Source organism: Lactuca virosa, chromosome 4 (genome assembly GCF_052849685.1).
Source record: "Lactuca virosa cultivar CGN04683 chromosome 4, Lactuca_virosa_CGN04683_v6, whole genome shotgun sequence".
In the NCBI taxonomy this organism is placed as follows: Eukaryota; Viridiplantae; Streptophyta; class Magnoliopsida; order Asterales; family Asteraceae; genus Lactuca; species Lactuca virosa.
Genome location: NC_136429.1, coordinates 398328982 through 398350515, shown reverse-complemented (window position 1 = coordinate 398350515; position 21534 = coordinate 398328982). Strand labels below are relative to the sequence as shown.

Below are 21534 nucleotides of genomic sequence, written 5' to 3'. Positions count from 1 at the left end.
ATCAATTTTTTTCTAAAAAAAACTTTTCATTTTTGGTTTTTTCTTATTATGCCATTATGGTACATAAATACATTAGCACAACATAACATGATAACAGACCATTCCATTTCTTTTTCTGATTCTATTCCATCACACCAAACCAACATTCTTACAGAAAAATAGGAAAACAAAGATAAACAACACAGTTGAACATAAACACACATAATAGTTAATTTGCTGTAAATGGTTTCGAGTTTGAAAGAATTACAAAACAGAACATGATGGGTGAAGCTGACGATTTTTTACAGAAAAATAGAAAAACAATGATAAACATCAAATAAAATTCAAAAAAAAAAGATAAACACACATAACAGTTAATTTTCAAAGTACATTGTTGTAAATGGTTTCGAGTTTGAAATAAATTTGCTATAAAATGGATTTTTTTTTATAGAAAAACAAAAAAACAAAGTGGGTTCTGCAGCAATGCCCAAAGTACAAAATCTGAAAATTGTAAATTCCCTGAAGAATGTAGTGAAAGATTAACAACCAAAAAAGGTGGAGGTGAAAAAGATGAGAAGTCGTTATAGTAGAACTTAAAATTAAAAATGATTAGCCTGTACCATGCAGTCTTTGTTGGATTATGCCTCCATACTTTATCAAGAATGTGGAATGCTATACATACAAAAAAAATCGATTACTTAAAAAGTTCTAGAATGGGAGGAAATACAAAACCAAATAAGGGATGAAGTTGTGATGTTACACAATTATGAGTACAATGGATATGAGTTCATTAAAAAGGTAAGCATGATTGTTTTTCTTCGTACCTGTTATGCTTAATGAAACCGCTAATGTCATCAAGAATAGGTATATGTTTTTTTGAATTGGAAGTAGATTGAATCTATACAAATACATGTAAATTGAGTTTTCATATTGTAATTTTTAGTCAAAGTAGGTCGCGTATACATGATCAAGTGAAGTATAATAAGTTAATTTATGCAAATAACAATAAGTAATAAGATTTTCCACACTCGCAAAAATAAAAACATAGTAACATAGACACACAAATAGGAACATAAATCGACCATTACCCACACATCCATACACAATAATTGTTAAAGTATAGTATTGTAATTGGGATGACTTTGAATATAAGATGCTATAAAATAGTTTTTTCATTTATTTTTCAGAAAAAAGCAACATACCTATACAGGAACAGAAATCGACCATCACACATAATAAAGTTTTTTTTAGAATAAAGAAACACACATAGTAACATAGACACGCACACATGAACATAAACAGTTAAACACGCACACACACACGTACACACTCATACACGCTAAAACGCAGAAACTAATGAGAAAAACAGAACACACACAACAAAACATAAACAAATAAATTGAAAGTAGTTTTTTTATAAACTTACCGGAAAGATTGAACTCTGTGAATAAATAGAAGATTTCCCACTGTGATGATGTAGAGCTTTGGAATTCGTTGTTGTAAACTCAGTCTTTCAAATAGTGATAACAGATGAACGGGACTCTAGTTATACATAATTTATAAAAATGATTATGAAAAGGATATCAAAGTTTGATTTGAAGTTATACAGTATTCCAAAATATTATCTATGAATGAACCGATCTTTGAAACATTTCTCTAAATTAGCATCATTTTGAAAGGGATTGACCAAATTTTTTGTTTGACAATTAGGAATGTTGATTTGAATTTAATACATTCCTTGCCAAATTACGTGAGAATTTAAGGAGGTATTCAATTTTCTTTAAATTGACCCAAGTTTCAGTAAACTTATATTTTTTTTCGGAGTTAATAAAAAAGCCAAAATAATCTCAAATTGTCAAGTGAAATTAAAGGAAATTGGAATAATAGAAAAAGTGTCATGTGGCATATTGAATAAGGTGATGACAAGTGGAAAAGTTATTTTCTTTTATTAGGGAGAATAAGATATCAAAGAGTTTAGTCCTACAAATGCATCCAAAAGACTAAAGTGATCAAACTACCAATAAGAAAGTGACCAATCCAGTTAATGTAAAACAAAATGAGTCAAGTTAAACTTTTTCTGTCAATAGAGACAATGCAGCCAAAAGATAACCATGTCAAATAATTAAAATGTATTTTGTGTCAACAATTCTTTCTTTGAGACATTCTATCGAACACTGTTTATGCATTCCAACATCCAAGAGGCTTCGAATAGTTGACTTACACCAAGAGGGACAAATGAAAAAGAGAACAAAAATAGATAGACTTTGCATATTCAAATAATCAACTGATTTGCAATAGATGGTTATCATCAAAACAAAATGCACGTATAACACATAATAACATTCAATAAAACTTATCCTAAATCTCGAAATGAAATTGCTAACCTTGTGTAGATAGAACAACCAAATAAATTCGGCTACTGAGAATAACATTACAATAAGTAGGAAATTGTATATATATACATCATTTTGAAAACGTATTTTGGAAGGGATAACACTACATAAATATCATGATTGATATAACATTATATTGAATTTCTTTCTTTCATAATTGTTTAAATTTAGAATTGTTATCGTAAGATTAGCTATGAAATTGAAGTAATTGATGAATGATATCAGGGATTTAAAAAAAGAAGGAAATAGATGTTTGTATAGCAATTAATTTGAGATTTTAATACAACCAAATACATTAAATATATAAACGTACGTTAGCTATATATAAACATTCACTCAACTCTTGATTTTAATTTTAAGAAAATGGAAAAATCGAAAAATATCAAGTAGAAAATGAAAAGGGAGAAAATCTTAAAAAAAATTACATGTGACAAATACTTAGAAAACATGACATATCACATAAATCATTTTGAGTTATTAGGATGGATTAGATTACCTTTTTTTTATACCACTAATAATTATTTCTAACAATACAACTATAACATGAATATGAACAAAACTCGTTATTTATTTAGTAAAAATGACAAAGCTATTGAATGTTGATATTCGATAGACGTATGCACATGCCCCCATGAAATCGAGTGACGTGGGATGATCGATAACCTAGCCAAGAACTTTCCACCACCTGGTGGATGGTTCAAGAGCCCATGTCCCCACGTGGCCAAACCTAACAGACACCTCCGATCAGCCGCCACCTTTATAACCCACTCTTGTGACATCATATGAGTGAATTTCACCTTTCCATCTTTACTTGTTCTACAAACTCATGGGGGTTGCAGCATGTATCTCGGAACTTTACGATTCCTGTCACAGCATCCATCGTTCCAGGGAGAAACTCAAGAAACGAAACCAACTTCAGGTCTCACTCTTCCCTTCTCATTAGAGTCACTCCCCATGAATCTTACTCCAATAAGATATTGTTTGATTGTGTTAACGTCAGACGGTGGAGATAAAGATCAAGATGGACTGTGAGGGATGCGAGAGGAGGGTTCGGAAGTCGGTGGAAGGGATGAAAGGGGTGAGTTCGGTGGATGTGGACCCAAAGAAAAGCAAGCTGACGGTGGTGGGGTACGTGGATCCAGGGAAGGTGTTGTATCGAGTCCGGCACCGGACAGGGAAGAAGGCGGAGATGTGGCCGTATGTGCCATATGACACGGTGGAACATCCTTACGTGCCGGGGGTTTATGACAAAAGGGCGCCGGATGGGTACGTCAGGAACACGGCAGTGGTGGATCCGGAGATGTTGGATTTGGCTAGGGCGAGTTCACCTGAAATTAGGTATACGACGGCGTTTAGTGATGAAAACCCTACAGCTTGTGTAGTGATGTAGTTCACTTCATGATCAACGGGTAGTTGCTCACTGTAAATTCATAAAATAAACAAAAATCTATCAAGTAATATATGGATGGTGTCTTGTTCTTTTTTCTTTTTTTTTTAGCTTAAATTCGGGCCGATCAACGAACCGTTTGTTTTACCGGCTCAATTGGTTCAATCAGAGTGATTCTTTTGATCCCAATGACGTTATTATTACATAATAAATAATTTAAAATTATAAAATACAGAAAGATATTCAAAATTAAAATACCAAACATCCATATAATCATATCATAAGATTACATGTACTAAATTAAATTGAAAAAGAATATTATATTTATATATATTACTGATGATGATGTTTGAATATTTACATATATTACTGTTTACTGATAATGATGTTTGAATATATGATTATATGTATTAAGTTACATTGAAAAAAAAAATAGACATATAGATGTAGGTATAGAAACTTATATTACGTTGGTGTCCACGCTATGAACTTAATAAAAAGAAGAAAAGAATAAGAACACAAGCTGTGAACTTAATAAAGAAGAAGATATTAATAAAGGACACCAATGTAATATAAGAACACAAGCTATGAACTTAATAAAAACGAAGAAAAGAATAAGAACACATGGGTGCCCAAGCTATGAACTTAATAAAAAAGAAGAAAAGAGAAAAAGAAGAAAAGAATAAGAACACATGGGTGCCCACGCTATGAACTTAATAAAGAAGAAGAAAAGAGAAAAGAATAAGAACGGAGAATTATTTTGTAGCACCTGGTTCTTGGTACGTATTTCTATCTAAGTATTATGCATTTTTTGCCTTGGTCTCGGCGAGTTGAGGGACCAACTCGCCGAGTAGAAGTGGGACGGGACGCGAGATTTAAGTGATGTACTCGGCGAGTCGGGTCCCGGACTCGGCGAGTAGGCATGTCTGGACAAAAACCCTAACTCGAGGGTTTGCACCCTATTTAAACGACCTTATGCAGCCTCCATCGCCCCTTTATGCTCCCAAACACCTCTCATTGAAACCCTAGCCGTTATTGAAGCAATCTAAGGCATTTGGAGTGATTTTGGTGCTTTTGTGACCCAAGGAAGGAAGGAAAAGCTTGAAGGATCAAGAGGAGGCTAGAAGGATCCGATTTTGAGCATCATTTGCAGTCTACAGAAGGTATAAAGTCTATACCTTGTTTGTTCTTTTGATAGATCCCATTTTGTGAAGTTCTAGGGCTTTTCTAAGCCATTTTGGTCACCAACCATGATTACAAGCATGGTTTGGGGTTGATGTTTCGGATCTAGGTCCTTAGAGGGGTTACAAGGCAAAAAGGAGTGGCTTTTGCACTCAAAGAAGGCCTCATGCATTGTAAGAGCTTGTTTTAGGACCTTTTGAGCTCAAAGTCTCATGCAAGCACGTAAAGGTTATAACTTTACGTGCTAGATCGATTGTAGAAGCATAGATCTATCTTTTGATCAAGGGTTGTACATCAGAAATCGAAGATTTAGTGAAAGGATGTGACCAACTCGACGAGTCCATTCTTGGACTCGGCGAGTCCTGGGGTTCTGTCCCATATCAGTTGAGGGTCAAAAGGACCCAGTTGAGTGTGGAAAGGTTTTAGGGAGTCCCGGGGAGTGACCCAACGTTCTGGACTAAGCTATGGTTCTGGAATTCATGGGACTCGGCGAGTGCTAGAACAGACTCGGCGAGTCCAAGGCAATCTTCTTAGAACTCGACGAGTTGTTCATCAACTCGGCGAGTCGAGGACAGATCTTGTTCATCAGATGAAGGTAGACTCGACGAGTTGTTCATCAACTCGGCGAGTCGGATGAGTTTTCATGTGACGTTCATATGAGAGAAGAGCTCGTCGAGTTGACGGCCCAACTCGACGTGTAGAGTCGTGGATAAGGACAAATGGAAGGTTAGGGACTCGGCGAGTTGGCTAGCCAACTCGGCTAGTCAGGTCAACTGGAAGTTGACTTTGACTTTGACTTGACTTGATCAGGGGTAAAATGGTCATTTTACCCAAAGAGTAGATATCAGACTCTGATTGTGTGTTTTGTGGGATTTATGGTCGGAGGATTTCCGGAGCAGCAGCAGCAGATAGAGAGTTCCCGCACAGATCAGCAGCTATTACGAGGTGAGTTACCTTCCAGTAGCGGTGGGTCTACGGCCACAATGTCGGCCCACCAGTAGGGATCGTATGATAGATGTTTGTCTTTGTGATATTCATCTGTGTTGCTACTACCTGATATGTTATATGCTAGCGTGATATGATATGTGATAGTGATAGAGATTCGGTTGTTAGGACCGAAGGGTAGGTTAGGCACCCCAGATATGCCTAACAGTATGTTATGATATGTTTAGCTGCTAGCATGATATGTTATACGAGATAGAGGTTGTAGAGGGAGGGAATGGTCCCCGAGATTCGGTTGTTAGGACCGAAGGGTAGGTCGGCACCCCAGATATGTCTAACAGTAGATATTGCTATGATATATGTGACAGTAGTAGTAAGAGGTGAAATAGTCCCCGAGGTTCGGTTGTAGGACCGAAGGGTAGTCAGCACCCCAGAATGGCTCGACATGGGTAGGTCAGCACCCCAAAATGGCTTGACACGGGTAGGACGGCACCCCAGAATAGCCGCACGGGTACGTCGGCACCCCAGAATGGTCGTACCGGGTAGGTCGGGCACCCCAGAAATGTCTGGCAGTATGTATGCTATATGATTGTATTGTATGTGGACGATGGGAGGGGGGGAACTCACTAAGCTTCGTGCTTACAGTTTACAGTTTTGTTTCAGGTACCTCTTCAGCGAAGGGGAAGGAGCTGGCGCGGTAGCGGCACATCATACACACATGCATTGGTTTTTCCGCATTATGAGATGTTCTGGGATTGTACTCTGACATTATTATTATTTTTATGATTTGGTTTTTCAGACACGAGATATAATTTATGAAATGATATGATCGGATGATGTTTTACTACAAATGTTTTACAAATCACTTATTTTAAATGAAATTTTTGGACGTGAAAATTGGGTCGTCACAAGTTGGTATCAGAGCCCTGGTTTGAGGGATTCGGACACACCTTCGGGGGTGTCTGGACTCAAATCGAGGGATTAAAAGATTTTTATAAAGAAATGATTTTCTAAAGGCTAAGTAAAAGAGTTTTGAGAAAGAACAAGGTGTGTGATGTGCGCGACCGGCCGAGCTCAAGTAAGTTTTCCCCAGAGTACCCATACAAGTTCATGTTATGATTTACCAGTTTCAGTAGAACTGCATGCTAGAATAGGACTAAGGATCTAGGAATGATGCCTTATGTGCCTGCTTTATGTGCTTCAGCTTTATGAGAATTGCATGCTAGTATTGAGTAGACAGCAGTAGGATAGCCTGTTTAGGTTATGCCTGATAGTATGAGCTTAGCATTGTATGCTAGTACAGTTTCTTGTTATAAAAATAGATTTGCTTGAGTAGTTTCCTTTGTCTGAATGCTGCTTGCTTTGTGCTTTTAGGAGTTCTAACTGTCTTTCACTAACTAGTAAACGAATACGTTAAGTTACATATTGCAAGGACTAAATAATTCCAGAAGGTTGGGTCTAGCCCTATTTCGCAGCTCTTGTTTGAGTCCAACTGTTGTAGGGTAGGATCTCTCATTCGAAGAATTATCTAGTCTGAGTAATATGTAATAGTATTCGCGAGCTAGTTAGGGGAAGAAAGCAGGGACTTCTTATGCAGCTGATGACGGAGAGTGGGTTGGTGGTTACCTAGGGCAAGCCTAGGATGAGAGTAGCATGAGATCAGTAGTAGTAGTAGAAGGGACTTGGTGGAGTCAAGGCAGTTCTTGAGGAAAGTACGGATAGATGTGGAAGGTAGTATGGGCCCATACTACTGAAAGCAGAGGATTCGTACTTGAATTGAGGAAGGCTGAGGCGAGACCAGGAACCTTGCAGTAGATGTGATCCCTCTAAGATGTATCAGTACCACTGACAGTTGTCGTTATGTATTGCAGAATGGTGGTACTACGTTCGAGGCTAGCAGTTGGCAGTTCGGGAAAGGGATCGGGTTCGGGTTCAGGTTCCGAACCAGTGGATGAGAGGCTACACGAGTTCATCGCGTCAGAGATCACCAGAGGCATCCTTGAGTCGACCCCAATCATTTTCGGGTCGATCAAGGAAGGGATAGTTGAGCTGATGGAGGACCGCCTCAGGGCGTTCAGGAGTGACATGGCATCTGGCCAGTCAGGACCTCGCACACTGTCCTTTAAGGAATTCAGGAGCAGTGGTGCGATGGACTTCCACGGGGCGACGGACCCCATTGTGGCCAGATGATGGATTGCAGACATTGAGTCTGCGCAGCTGACCAGCTTCTGCCCCGAGGGGTCGAAGGTGAGATATGCAGCAGGGTGTTTGAGAGACAGAGCTAGAGATTGGTGGGAGTCTGTTGGTGACTCATTGGGAGCCTCGGCTGTTGAGGCTATGACATGGTCGGACTTTGTGACCCGGTTCAGAGCAGAGTTTGCGCCAGCTGTAGAGCTTCAACAGCAGGCCACAGAGTTTTTGGATATGAGGCAGACGACGGAGACTGTGGCGGAGAACACCGCCAAGTTCCAGGAGAGGGCGTTACTGGTGCCCCAGTATGCGGGTGATGAGGATATGAGGAGGACCCGCTACCATGACATGTTGCGAGCCGACATTCGGGAGCATGTCAGTTTTTCAGCTTGCCCTACCCTGGATTCTATGATTGCCAGGGCAAGGGAGAGGGAGATCGATCTAGAGCATGTCCGGAAGAGGAAGGTAGAGGAGGGGCAGACGATTGGGGCTTCGGGGAAGAAGCCCAAGGGATCAGATGGTAGGCCGACAGGCCAGTCAGGACTGGGCCGCTGCAGGAAATGCGGCAGGCCACATGAGGGGGCGTGTAGATTGGGATCGTCGGGCTGCTATGAGTGCGGCAAGACGGGACACTTCAGCAGGGATTATACCGCTCCTGCACCTGTTATTCAGACGTCTGAGTTGATGTGTTTCCACTGCAACCAGAGGGGCCACAAGAAGGCCAACTGCCCCCAGTTGACAGCAGCAGCGCCAGTGAAGGCGCCAGCCCCAGCGACCCTGCGGATTACAGATGGCCCGCAGGGCAAGTCAGAGGCTCCAGTGGTGAGGAGTCGGGCCTTCCAGTTGACTACCGAGGAGGCACGCGCTGCACCCGATGTGGTGACGGGTATGACCTCTTGTTTATGTTTCTATGATATGTTGGTTTGATTTTGATATGTTATGTATGTGCTCTGTTTAGGATCGTTCCACGTGAACGGTATCCCATTTCAGGTATTGTTTGATTCGGGTGCTACCCGATCATTCGTTTCTCTTGCGCTTAGCAAGAAGTTTCCTGAGTCTTCGGGCATGTTGGATTTCCCTCTAGAGGTCGAGATTGCGGACGACCGGTCGGTGCGAGCATCTGAGGTCTTCCGAGATTGTGTTCTGAGATTATTTGAGGAGCGCTACCTGGTGGATCTGGTTCCCATACCTTTACGGGGGAACAAGGTGATTATCGGTATGGATTGGCTAAGCCCCAACGGGGCGGTGATAGATTGCGCACAACAGCTAGTGCGAGTCAGGACCCCAGGTGGGGGAGAGTTAGTGATTCAGGGCGAAAGGCCACAGCGAGGACCAGCTTTGTGTTCAGCAGCGAGAGCTAGGCGTTACCTTCAGCAGGGTTGCGCAGGTTATGTCACGTATGTTATGGATACCCGGGAGGCGGGTAGGGCGACGGTGGGCGATGTGCCCGTAGTACGAGAGTTCGCGGATGTATTCCCCGAGGAGTTGCCAGGGATACCTCCGGAGCGACAGGTAGAGTTCAGGATCGACCTAGTTCCTGGTGCGGCTCCGATAGCCATGGCACCATATCGGTTGGCTCCTACTGAGATGCAGGAGTTGTCTACACAGCTGCAGGAGTTGTTAGACAAAGGATTCATTAGACCGAGCAGTTCACCCTAGGGAGCCCCGATTCTGTTTGTGAAGAAAAAGGACGGGTCACATCGGATGTGTATAGACTATAGGGAGCTGAATAAGGTAACGGTAAAGAACTGTTACCCACTCCCGAGGATTGACGACCTCTTTGACCAGCTACAGGGAGCATCTTGGTTCTCCAAGATTGATTTGCGTTCAGGGTATCATCAGATGAGGGTCAGAGAGGAGGATGTACAGAAGACGGCGTTTCGGATGCATTATGGCCACTATGAGTTCGTGGTGATGCCTTTCGGGCTCACCAATGCTCCTGCCGCGTTCATGGACCTCATGAACCGCGTGTGTAGACCGATGTTAGACCGGTCTGTGATAGTGTTTATTGATGATATCTTGGTTTACTCCAAGACGCAGGAGGAGCACGAGGAGCATCTACGAGAGGTTCTAGAGACTTTGAGGGGGGAGAACTTGTATGCCAAGTTCTCCAAGTGTGAGTTCTGGTTGCGCGAGGTGCAGTTTCTTGGGCACCTTGTCAACTAGAACGGGATTTCGGCAGATTCGGCCAAAGTTGAGGCCGTGATGAGATGGGAGGTTCCGAGGTCTCCATCTGAGATTCGGAGTTTCCTGGGATTAGCTGGTTACTATCGGAGGTTCATCCAGGATTTCTCCAAGATAGCCTTACCCCCGACCAGGCTAACGAGGAAGGTCGTGGTCTTTCGTTGGGGGCCTGAGCAGCAGGCTACATTCGAGACACTGAAACAGAGATTGTGCGAGGCGCCAATCTTAGCCCTGCCAGAGGGCATGGAGGATCTCGTCGTGTACTGTGATGCGTCCATCTCAGGCTTGGGCGCAGTATTGATGCACAGAGGGCATGTTATCGCTTACGCTTCGAGGCAGCTGAAGCCTCACGAGGCGAACTACCCGATGCATGATTTGGAGCTGGGGGCTGTTGTGTTCGCCCTCAAGATTTGGCGTCATTACCTCTATGGGGTTCGTTGTACGATTTACACGGACCACAAGAGCTTGAGGTACCTCATGGATCAGCCGAATCTAAACATGAGGCAGCGTCGGTGGTTGGACGTGGTGAAGGATTACGATTGTGAGATCCTCTACCATCCGGGGAAGGCCAATGTGGTGGCCGATGCGCTTAGCCGCAAGGCGGCACCGATCAGAGATATCTGCATGCGGATGACAGTACTGACCCCGTTATTGGAGCAGATCCGAGAGGCCCAGCAGGAGGCTATGAAGGAGGAACATCGGAAGAGTGAGCGTATAGTGGGTCAAGTTTCCTCCTTCGACTATGACAGCAGGGGATTATTGACGCTACACCGCAGGGTGTCGATTCCATACCACGGAGGCGTGCGCCAGGTTTTGATGGAGGAGGCGCACAAATCCCGATTCTCCATTCATCCCGGGGCGACGAAGATGTATAGGGATCTTCGTCTTGACTATTGGTGGCCCTGCATGAAGCGGGATGTGGCATGGTATGTGGAGCGGTGCTTGACCTGCAGGAAGGTCAAGGCCGAGCATTAGAGACCACACGACAAGATGCAGCCATTGGATATTCCGCTGTGGAAATGGGAGGATATTACGATGGATTTTATCACCAAGCTTCCCAGGACCGCGCGGGGAGCGGATTCGATCTGGGTCATCGTCGATCGATTGACCAAGAGCGCCCACTTTATCCCGATTCAGGAAAGCATCTCGGCCGAAAAATTGGCCGATATCTATATCAGGGAGGTGGTGGCGTGGCACGGAGTGCCAGTTTTGGTGATTTCGGATAGGGATGTGCGGTTCACTTCCAGGTTTTGGAAGAAATTCCACGACGAGTTGGGTACTCGTCTGCATTTCAGCACCGCCTTTCACTCGCAGACGGATGGCCAGAGCGAGCGGACCATCCAGACTCTGGAGGATATGCTTCGGGCATGTGTTTTAGACTTCGGAGGTAGTTGGGATACCTACCTTCCATTGGCAGAGTTCTCCTACAACAATAGTTACCACGCGAGCATCGACCGTCCTCCCTTCGAGATGTTGTATGGGAGGAGGTGCAGGACCCCGATATGTTGGGGCGAGGTTGGCCAGAGAGTCATGGGGAGCACCGAAGTGGTGCTCAAGACGACGGAGAGGATTCAGCAGGTCCGGAGCAGGCTTCAGACTACTCAGAGTCGACAGAAAAGTTATGCCGACAAGCGTCGTTCGGACCTGGAGTTCCAGGTCGGGGATATGGTTCTCTTGAAGGTGTCGCCTTGGAAAGGCGTCATCCGATTCAGGAAGCGGGGCAAGTTGGGCCCAAGGTACATTGGACCATTCAGGGTTGTAGCCCGGGTGGGCAAGGTGGCGTACAGGTTGGATCTGCCAGCCGGACTCAGTCAGATCCACAGCACTTTCCACGTCTCCCAGCTGCGGAAGTGCCTGGTGGACGACTCAGCAGTGGTGCCCCTAGAGGATATTCAGGTTGATGACAGCCTGAACTACATTGAGTGGCCTGTGGCGATTCTCGACCGGAAGTCGAAGGATTTGAGGAACAAGAGAGTGGAACTCGTGAAGGTGCAATGGCAGCACCGGAAGGGGTCGGAGTGGACTTGGGTGCCGGTGGACGAGATGATGGAGCATTACCCCGAGCTGTTTCAGGAACGAGCAGCAGACTTCGAGGACGAAGTCTAAAATAAGTGGGGGAGATTTGTAGCACCTGGTTCTTGGTACGTATTTCTTTCTAAGTATTTTGCATTTTTGGCCTTGGACTCGGCGAGTTGAGGGACCAACTCGCCGAGTAGAAGCGGGACGGGACGCGAGATTTAAGTGATGTACTCGGCGAGTCGGGTCCCGGACTCGGCGAGTAGGCACTGTCTGGACAAAAACCCTAACCCGAGGGTTTGCACCCTATTTAAACGACCTTATGCAGACTCCATCGCCCCTTTATGCTCCCAAACACCTCTCATTGAAACCGTAGCCGTTATTGAAGCAATCTAAGGCATTTGGAGTGATTTTGGTGCTTTTGTGACCCAAGGAAGGAAGGAAAAGCTTGAAGGATCAAGAGGAGGCTAGAAGGATCCGATTTTGAGCATCATTTGCAGTCTATAGAAGGTATAAAGTCTATACCTTGTTTATTCTTTTGATAGATCCCATTTTGTGGAGTTCTAGGGCTTTTCTAAGCCATTTTGGTCACCAACCATGATTACAAGCATGGTTTGGGGTTGATGTTTCGGATCTAGGTCCTTAGAGGGGTTACAAGGCAGAAAGGAGTGGCTTTTGCACTCAAAGAAGGCCCCATGCATTGTAAGAGCTTGTTTTAGGACCTTTTGAGCTCAAAGTCCCATGCAAGCACGTAAAGGTTGTAACTTTACGTGCTAGATCGATTGTAGAAGCATAGATCTATCTTTTGATCAAGGGTTGTACATCAGAAATCGAAGATTTAGTGAAAGGATGTGACCAACTCGAATAGTCCATTCTTGGACTCGGCGAGTCCTGGGGTTCTGTCCCATATCAGTTGAGGGTTAAAAGGACCCAGTTAAGTGTGGAAAGCTTTTAGGGAGTCCCGGGGAGTGACCCAACGTTCTGGACTAAGCTATGGTTCTGGAATTCATGGGACTCGGCGAGTGCTAGAACAGACTCGGTGAGTCCAAGGCAATCTTCTTAGAACTCGACGAGTTGTTCATCAACTCGGAGAGTCGAGGACAGATCTTGTTCATCAGATGAAGGTGGACTCGACGAGTTGTTCATCAACTCGGTGAGTCGGATGAGTTTTCATGTGACGTTCATATGAGAGAAGAGCTCGTCGAGTTGACGGCCCAACTCGACGAGTGGAGTCGTGGATAAGGACAAATGGAAGGTTAGGGACTCGGCGAGTTGGCTAGCCAACTCGGCGAGTCAGGTCAACTGGAAGTTGACTTTGACTTTGACTTGACTTGATCAAGGGTAAAATGGTCATTTTACCCAAAGAGTAGATATCAGACTCTGATTGTATTTTGTAGGATTTATAGCCGGAGGATTTCCGGAGCAGCAGCAGCAGATAGAGAGTTCCCGCACAGATCAGCAGCTACTACGAGGTGAGTTACCTTCCAGTAGCGGTGGGTCTACGGCCACAATGCCGGCCCACCAGTAGGGATCGTATGATAGATGTTTGTCTTTGTGATATTCATTTGTGTTGCTACTACCTGGATATGTTATATGCTAGCGTGATATGATATGTGATAGTGATAGAGATTCGGTTGTTAGGACCGAAGGGTAGGTTAGGCACCCCATATATGCCTAACAGTATGTTATGATATGTTTAGCTGCTAGCATGATATGTTATACGAGATAGAGGTAGTAGAGGGGGGGAATGGTCCCCGAGATTCGGTTGTTAGGACCGAAGGGTAGGTCGGCACCCCAGATATGTCTGACAGTAGATATTGCTATGATATATGTGACAGTAGTAGTAAGAGGTGAAATAGTCCCCGAGGTTCGGTTGTAGGACCGAAGGGTAGTCAGCACCCCAGAATGGCTCGACATGGGTAGGTCAGCACCCCAAAATGGCTTGACACGGGTAGGACGGCACCCCAGAATAGCCGCACGGGTACGTCGGCACCCCAAAATGGCCGTACCGGGTAGGTCGGGCACCCCAGAAATGACTGGCAGTATGAATGCTATATGATTGTATTGTATGTGGACGATGGGGGGGGGGGGAACTCACTAAGCTTCGTACTTACAGTTTACATTTTTGTTTCAGGTACCTCTTCAGCGAAGGGGAAGGAGCTGGCGCGGTAGCGGCACATCATACACACACGCATTGGTTTTTCCGCATTATGAGATGTTCTGGGATTGTACTCTGACATTATTATTATTTTTATGATTTGGTTTTTCAGACACGAGATATAATTTATGAAATGATATGATCGGATGATGTTTTACTACAAATGTTTTACAAATCACTTATTTTAAATGAAATTTTTGGACGTGAAAATTGGGTCGTCAAATATTTGGTGAACTTTGTTGGAAAAAAATAATTAACTTAAACATCATAAACATTAACCGTATTTATACTAATAAAACTAGAATCCTACTCTAATACCAAAACTAGGAAAAACAACCTTCTAGAATCAAAACTCTAATACCAAAACTAGGAAAAACAACCTTTTAGAATCAAAGTTATCCTAATATAACAATACTTTCCTTATTAACTAACCGATTAATCCAACAATCACTCCCTTAATCAGTTCAGTCATAGCACTCATTCATAGTAGTGTTGAATCACTACCTTCTGGAACCATCCCGACTTTTCCCGGACACCCAACCTTCATCTCGGTCACATCCAAAGTCTTCTAACAACCCGTTTTAATTGTTGACGACACATGTGACATATACCATGACATCCCATTGGACATGTTCATTAACATCTAGACTTTTCCCGGATTCCCGACCTCTCCCCAGCAGATCTAAAGCCATCTGATTTGAACTCCAACGCCATAATGTTCACACCGTGTAGTTTATCCAATCACTTCCTTTGTTTCGATCACCGATGTTCAAAGAGGCATTTCCACCGACTAAGAAAACAAAGCCACCCGCTTCACCGTTATCTTTCAACCTACCAAACGAACTGAATCCAAAGCTACATGCTTTGATGGATCCTTTCTGCTCGTTTTTCATGTACCTATGTCGGTCTCCCCTTATTACGAACAAATCGATCTTTTTTTCCTCGCTAATCACTCTTGTCCGATTAATGTAAACACCACACTTTGATTTTTCAGCTTTTTGAACTTTCTTCCTCGCAAATCAAAGTCTTATTCTCTCTTTTGACAACTCCGACCTCTTTTAATCAAGCTTGTTCCAAGAGCACTATTCCACCAAACAACAAGACAGTGTCATAACCACCTTTACCGTCTTCCGTCACCCGCAAAACGAACCAAATCAAAGCCATCCGCTTTGACGTCTACCCGTTCGTTTATTTCGCGCCTCTGGTTAGTCTCTCGTTACCTTACAACAAGTCCGATCAAGAGAAATCGTGGCTGCTTGCGATTAAAAACTGAATCACACCCCCTTCAAGGTAACCCAATTTCCGCTACATCTACCCCGCAGCGAAACGCTACACTTTTCTTGAAACCGACATTTTATGTATTCACAAACCAAAGGCTCTGATACCAAGTGTAGGTATATCACCTTATATTACATTGGTGCTTAATGTATGAACTGAATAAAGAAAAAGAAAATAACAAGAACGAGGAATTACTTGTGAACTTTATTGTTGGAAAAAATTAACTTAAACATCCTAAACATTAACCTTATTTATACTAATAAAACTAGAATCCTACTCTAATACCAAAACTAGGAAAAACAACATTCTAGAATCAAAGTTATCTTAATATAATAATATTTTCTTATTAACTAACCGATTAATCCAACAACGTGAGATTGTCAAGGTTAGAGGAAATAAAAGGCAAAAGCCAAGAAGAGTAGAAGATGGATGACTTTGTCTTTGCGCCTAGTATGTTATATTTATCCTTGTTTATGAAAAAAAAAACATTTACTGCCAATTTTATTTTATTTAATTTTACTTTTTTATAGCTTAAATATCTATAGCGTTTGTGGTTTGGCTTTCACAAAACATGGGTTAGGCGATCCGGGGTTTCGACATTTGTTAAAAACCCATGTTTTATTATTATTATTATTTTATTTAGTTTGGTTTTAGTTGGTTTAAAGTGGTTAAACCGGAACAGTTCAACCCTAATTTTTTGTGAACCATCTGACTTTTACCGGTTCATAAACAATTGGTTTATAGGCAACAAAAACCCGCTAATTTAACAGGATTTCTGTTGAACTGTTGGTCCGGTCCGGTTTTCAAATTAGGAGGGTGTTTGAAATATCCTTATTTAGTTAAAGAAACACTTTTTTATATAAATGTTTATTTGCTTATATGGTTACAAACATTTATAAATTACAAAGTGTTTCAATTGTTTATTTGTTTTTATGAGGTTTCTTTCGGTTTATGTAAGTTGGAAGTTATAACTCAATAAGATAGAAAATTGAACTTTTTAAAAATGATTTATTTAAAAGTTGTGAAAAAACAATTTTCATAAGTGCATATTGAGTTCTCAAACATGGTTTTTATTTATTTGTTTGAAAACAAATAAACAAATAAGTCATTTTGAAAGTAAATCCCAAACACCCTTAGGAAGAATGCAATTATATTTTCTTTCTATTAAAAGGAATATTACAACAATCATATAACATTGTTTTAGAAAATTAAGGCATGTTTCATACACAAAAATAGAATTGCAATTGAGAATGAAACTACAAGAAAGAGAATTACGTCGAGAAAAGAAAATCATTTTTATTATTTGGTAAAACTAAGAATCCTTAAAAAAATACTTTTGAGAATTATTTCTTTTTGTTTGATTTTATTAAACAATAAAATAAAAATATATTTTTTTATCTTGTTTATTCATTTTCAAATAATATTTTTTCTTATAAAAATATATTATAATCTACATCTTAATTTGGTAAAAATATATTTTATGTTTATAATTTGTTATTTTAGCATTACTTATTACTAAATACTTTATTTTATTGTCAATAAATATTATTTTATATACATCTTATATTGAAAAATATATTTCTAATATAAAATAATAAAATTATAAGTAGATTCGAATATATATATATATATATATATATATATATATATATATATATATATATATATATATATATATATTAAAACTATGTCTAATAGGATATAGTCCGAAAATACTTATATCCTTCCCAAATATACCAAACCAGCATGTTGCAAGGTCGCTCGAAGTCAACCGCCCCATATGTCTCGAAGTTGCCTACTTATATACCGAACTGGCATGAAGACTCGAAAGCAAAAGAGAGGCTAACGAGAAAGTACAAAGTGACGTCAAAACAATTAGGGGTGTTCGTTTGGATCGATCGGTTTTCAAAACATGGATCCGAATAGTCCAAACTAAATTCAAATCCGATCCGATCCGATCCAATTAAAATTCGGTTGGATCGGTTTTTATAATTCGGTTTTTAAAAACTAAAACATTTTAAAACGATATATAATTATAATATTACCGAATTTTACACAAGAAGCAAAAACAAATTATTTAGTTACGATTTGAAATTTATAAACAACTATTAAGAATGTAGATTATATTTTAATATTTTATAGATAAAAAACTTTTTGAGAGAAAATGCATATTAATATTTTTTTATTAGGTAAAACTTTTTTAACCTATTTCAAAAAATAAATTACAAAATTAATAAATAGTTATAGATCTATATTTAAAATAAATAAATAATAAAGTGTTATTTGGTTTTTTTGGACTATTCGGTTCTTATTTTATAAACCATAACCAATCCGAAATCCAAAATAATAATTCGGTTTTGTCGAAAACCAATCCAAAAATCTGAATATCCGAACCAAATAGTCCAATCCAAATTGTCCAATTGGACAATTCGGTTTTATCCAAATACTAAACATCCCTAAAAACAGTAGCAATAGTACATCGAAACCACGACAATACAGTGTGTACCTGGATGTGCGGCTGATGGATCATGGCACAGTCATATGACAGCTGTGTAACGGCATACAAAGTACAACTAGTCGTGCCTTCGAGCATAATTCCATAAATGCGATAAGTTGAAATTGCAGGGTCGAGACGGGAAGAACTCGTTACCTCTTCCTCCTTCGCTATAAATAGGTAATCCGACTCGTCAAGGAGGTATGTACACAAAATTCATACTTACTCCACTTGTTTAGCTCTCCTATAATTGATCGATAATATAGCCTTTCACTAACTTAACCGTTGGAGCGTTGTCTCGGATCTCTTCCCGGCCGACCAACTCAGTTTCTTTGTATTCTTCAAGTCAATCTATTCGCTCGGTTAAAACTAATCCAAGGGTGAATGATGGAAGGCGGACCTGACGGTACATCAAGTGGCGGCATCCGTGGGACCTCGCAACAAATAGCCGGCGCCAGCACTCCAGTAGTTGGAGCAAGTCCGGTCGCGAGAATTCCAAAACTTAAAGGCCCAGAAGCAACCCCGCAAGTTGCTACTGTGGTGAGACACCAGAATGTAGTCATCAGAAAGATTATCAGCGACGACGGAACAGATCTGCAAGGCAAAACGATAGAAGAAATGGAGTTAAAAGAATTTGAAGCATTCAAAAGCTTTAGGGCTATGAGGAAATTGCAAAGCCAAAGACAACCCCAGAAAGAGAAAGAATGGGATCGAGTTTCGGTCCACACAGACCAAACGGAATACTCTGACGAACAAGGAAAGGAGTCAACCCTTCACGAAAAAAGATCAAGCATGAAGGAGAGAGATGCAGGTAGACCATCCAATGCAAAAGACACTCATAAAAGACAAGAAAAGTACCCTAAAGTAGCTGAAGCAAAGCAATACAACCAAGCTTTCAAGAACCAAACTTTCCGCTCTCCTTTTACGGACGACATTAACGAAATATCTATTCCCAAAGGGTTGAAAGGGCCGAGGGTGCCACCTTACGATGGTACCGGAGATCCAGATGATCATGTATCCAACTTCCAGTTGGTAATAAAAATGCTACCAATGGATCTAAAGTTATCGAGCCTTAATTTGGCGGGAACTTTATACGGATCTGCCCGATATTGGCTTGCTAGCTAACCGGCTCAAAGCATAGCGAGCTTCGAAGAGCTATGTTAAAAATTCTGCAACAGTTTCATACAACAACGAAGGTTGCAACAACAAGCACACACGATATTCGCTTGTCAACAACGTGAAGGAGAATCGAATAAATCATACTTTAAGAGGTTTAATGAGATTAGTAGGAAGATGCCAACCCGGGATGACCCTATGATCATAGCGGCGGCCACTTATGGGCTCCTGGAAAAGGAGCTATTTTGAAAGCTGGTAGGGCGAGAATGGGTTAACGCAGAGGAAATGATACAAAAAGTTAATCGGCTCCTGTGGCAAGAAGCTGAGAGCGCTGAAAAAACAAGGATGGAAGGAAAGGCCATGGCGGGAAGAGGAAAAAGGGAAGAACGAATTAAAACATACCCGTCTCAACCCACTATACAGCTTCGCCATAACTACGGTAGAAGACCACACCGAAGCAAGAGGGGACAACAAAATGGTCGTTACCAACCATATCAACAGGAAGCATATGAAGCTTATACTCCACGAAGCCCGAACAGGTACAACATAGATAAAAACAGAAAATACCCTCAAGACCCGAACAAGTACTGTGACTTTCACAAAAAGTTGGTTCATGCGACGGAGGATTGTGAAAGTTTAAAAAGAGAAAAAGAGAAAAAGTGGTCATTAAGAGTCGACGAGCGAACGGCAAAGCAATACGATACGCCAAAGTATGATGCTGGAATTTCCATGGTACAAGACGAAGAAGATCCCAGTGACAGGTTAACATGGAAGCGAAAAATGACTAACATTGAGTTTAGTCTCCATGATCCAATACCTTTTGATCATAAAGGGACATAACCTTTGATAATAAAGGTGGAAATAGGAAGAACAATGGTCAGAAGAGTTTACGTGGATAACGGAAGTTCGGTCAACATAATGTACGAACATTACTTGAGAGAACTGCCATTGGACATCCAAAGATATCTCAAGTCTGCCACGGCTGCAGTGGTGGGATTCACAGTCCAGTCTGTGTGGCCAAAAGGGAAGATTCTGCTACCCTTCACATTGGAAGACTATCGAGGTAACATCCGGAAAACCATATTAACGGAATTTATAGTAGTACAAGCACCATCTCCCTATAACATACTTTTAGGAAGAACTGGAATGTGGAAGCTCCAAGCCGTCTCATCCACAGTGCATGGTTTACTCAAATTACCTACCGAGGAAGGAGTGGCGATAGTTCAAAACACCACCACAGGACCTCCTGAACGTAGCCATATTGTACAGCCAGAGCAAGCTGAGCCCATGGAAGAAGAAGGAATTTATTTGGTAGATACATAAGAGGTAGTTGTTAACAAAAACCACAAGGACCAGACGATTAAAATAGGGTTCAAGCTCCCTAGAGTGTTGCGAGAGGGTTTCATGACGATATTGAGAAAATATCAGGATACGTTATCATGGGCACTTGCAGATATGATAGGCATCCCAAGGTCAATAATAGAACATCACTTGAACATCAATTCCTCATGCGTACCAGTAAAGCAAAAGAAGCGTATTATGGCTAAAGAAAGGAATGAAATCGTCAACAAGGAAGTCGAAGCTTTAGTAAAATTCGGAGTCATGAGGGCCATGCAACTCCCAAAATGCATTTCCAATCCGGTGCTAGTAAAAAAAGCAAATGGAACGATGAGAATGTGCGTTGAATTCATCAACTTCAATAAAGCTTGCCCGAAAGACACCTGTCCCCTTCAAGAAATAGAGTAGAAGATCGAGCCGTTAGGAAGATACCGATGGAAATCTTGCTTGGATGCCTAAAAAGGGTATCATCAAGTGAAGATGGCCGCGACTGATGAAGACAAAACTGCTTTCCATACTGAGAAAGGGACTTTTTGCTACACAAATATGTCTTTCGGATTGCAGAATGCAGTAGCGACCTACCAAAGGTTGGTAGACAAAGTATTCGCGCAACAGATGGGAAGAAACATTGAGGTATATGTAGATGATATTGTGATCAAGAGTAAGGACGATGAGGATTTCCTGGCGGACGTAGAAGAGACTCTCAAGAGGCTACGTCAGACCAAAATGAATATCAGCCCAAAGAAATGCATCTTTGGAGTGCAAAGACGGAAGTTCTTGGGCCATATCGTAACAGAAACATAGATAAAGGCAAACCCTAAAAAGGTCGAACGTTTGTTGAAAGCGGAAACACCACGAACACTGAAGGAGGTACAAA

General features: G+C 41.6%; 2 protein-coding genes across 2 annotated transcripts; both read left to right on the top strand.

The window, feature by feature from the left end:
- Positions 1 to 3152: 3152 nt before the first annotated feature.
- Positions 3153 to 3948, top strand: LOC145169045 (heavy metal-associated isoprenylated plant protein 26-like). The gene is made up of 2 exons (XM_079087634.1): positions 3153 to 3291; positions 3373 to 3948. The coding sequence occupies exons 1-2, from the start codon at positions 3199 to 3201 to the stop codon at positions 3760 to 3762; spliced, it is 483 nt and encodes a 160-aa protein (XP_078943760.1). The 5' UTR covers positions 3153 to 3198; the 3' UTR covers positions 3763 to 3948.
- Positions 3949 to 20192: 16244 nt separating this feature from the next.
- LOC145106464 (uncharacterized) lies at positions 20193 to 21065 on the top strand. The gene is made up of 2 exons (XM_079043433.1): positions 20193 to 20630; positions 20748 to 21065. Exons 1-2 carry the CDS (start codon positions 20193 to 20195, stop codon positions 21063 to 21065), a joined length of 756 nt encoding a protein of 251 aa, XP_078899559.1.
- Positions 21066 to 21534: the final 469 nt, after the last annotated feature.

What these genes read in the sequence shown, in the direction of transcription:
- LOC145169045 (XM_079087634.1), top strand. Translation starts at nt 3,199, where the DNA reads ATGGGGGTTGCAGCATGTATCTCGGAACTTTACGATTCCTGTCACAGC. An exon ending in AGAAACGAAACCAACTTCAG is followed by an intron (nt 3,292 to 3,372) that starts GTCTCACTCTTC and finishes TGTTAACGTCAG; the next exon opens with ACGGTGGAGATAAAGATCAA.
- LOC145106464 (XM_079043433.1), top strand. Translation starts at nt 20,193, where the DNA reads ATGGTCAGAAGAGTTTACGTGGATAACGGAAGTTCGGTCAACATAATG. An exon ending in AAGAAGAAGGAATTTATTTG is followed by an intron (nt 20,631 to 20,747) that starts GTAGATACATAA and finishes AGAAAATATCAG; the next exon opens with GATACGTTATCATGGGCACT.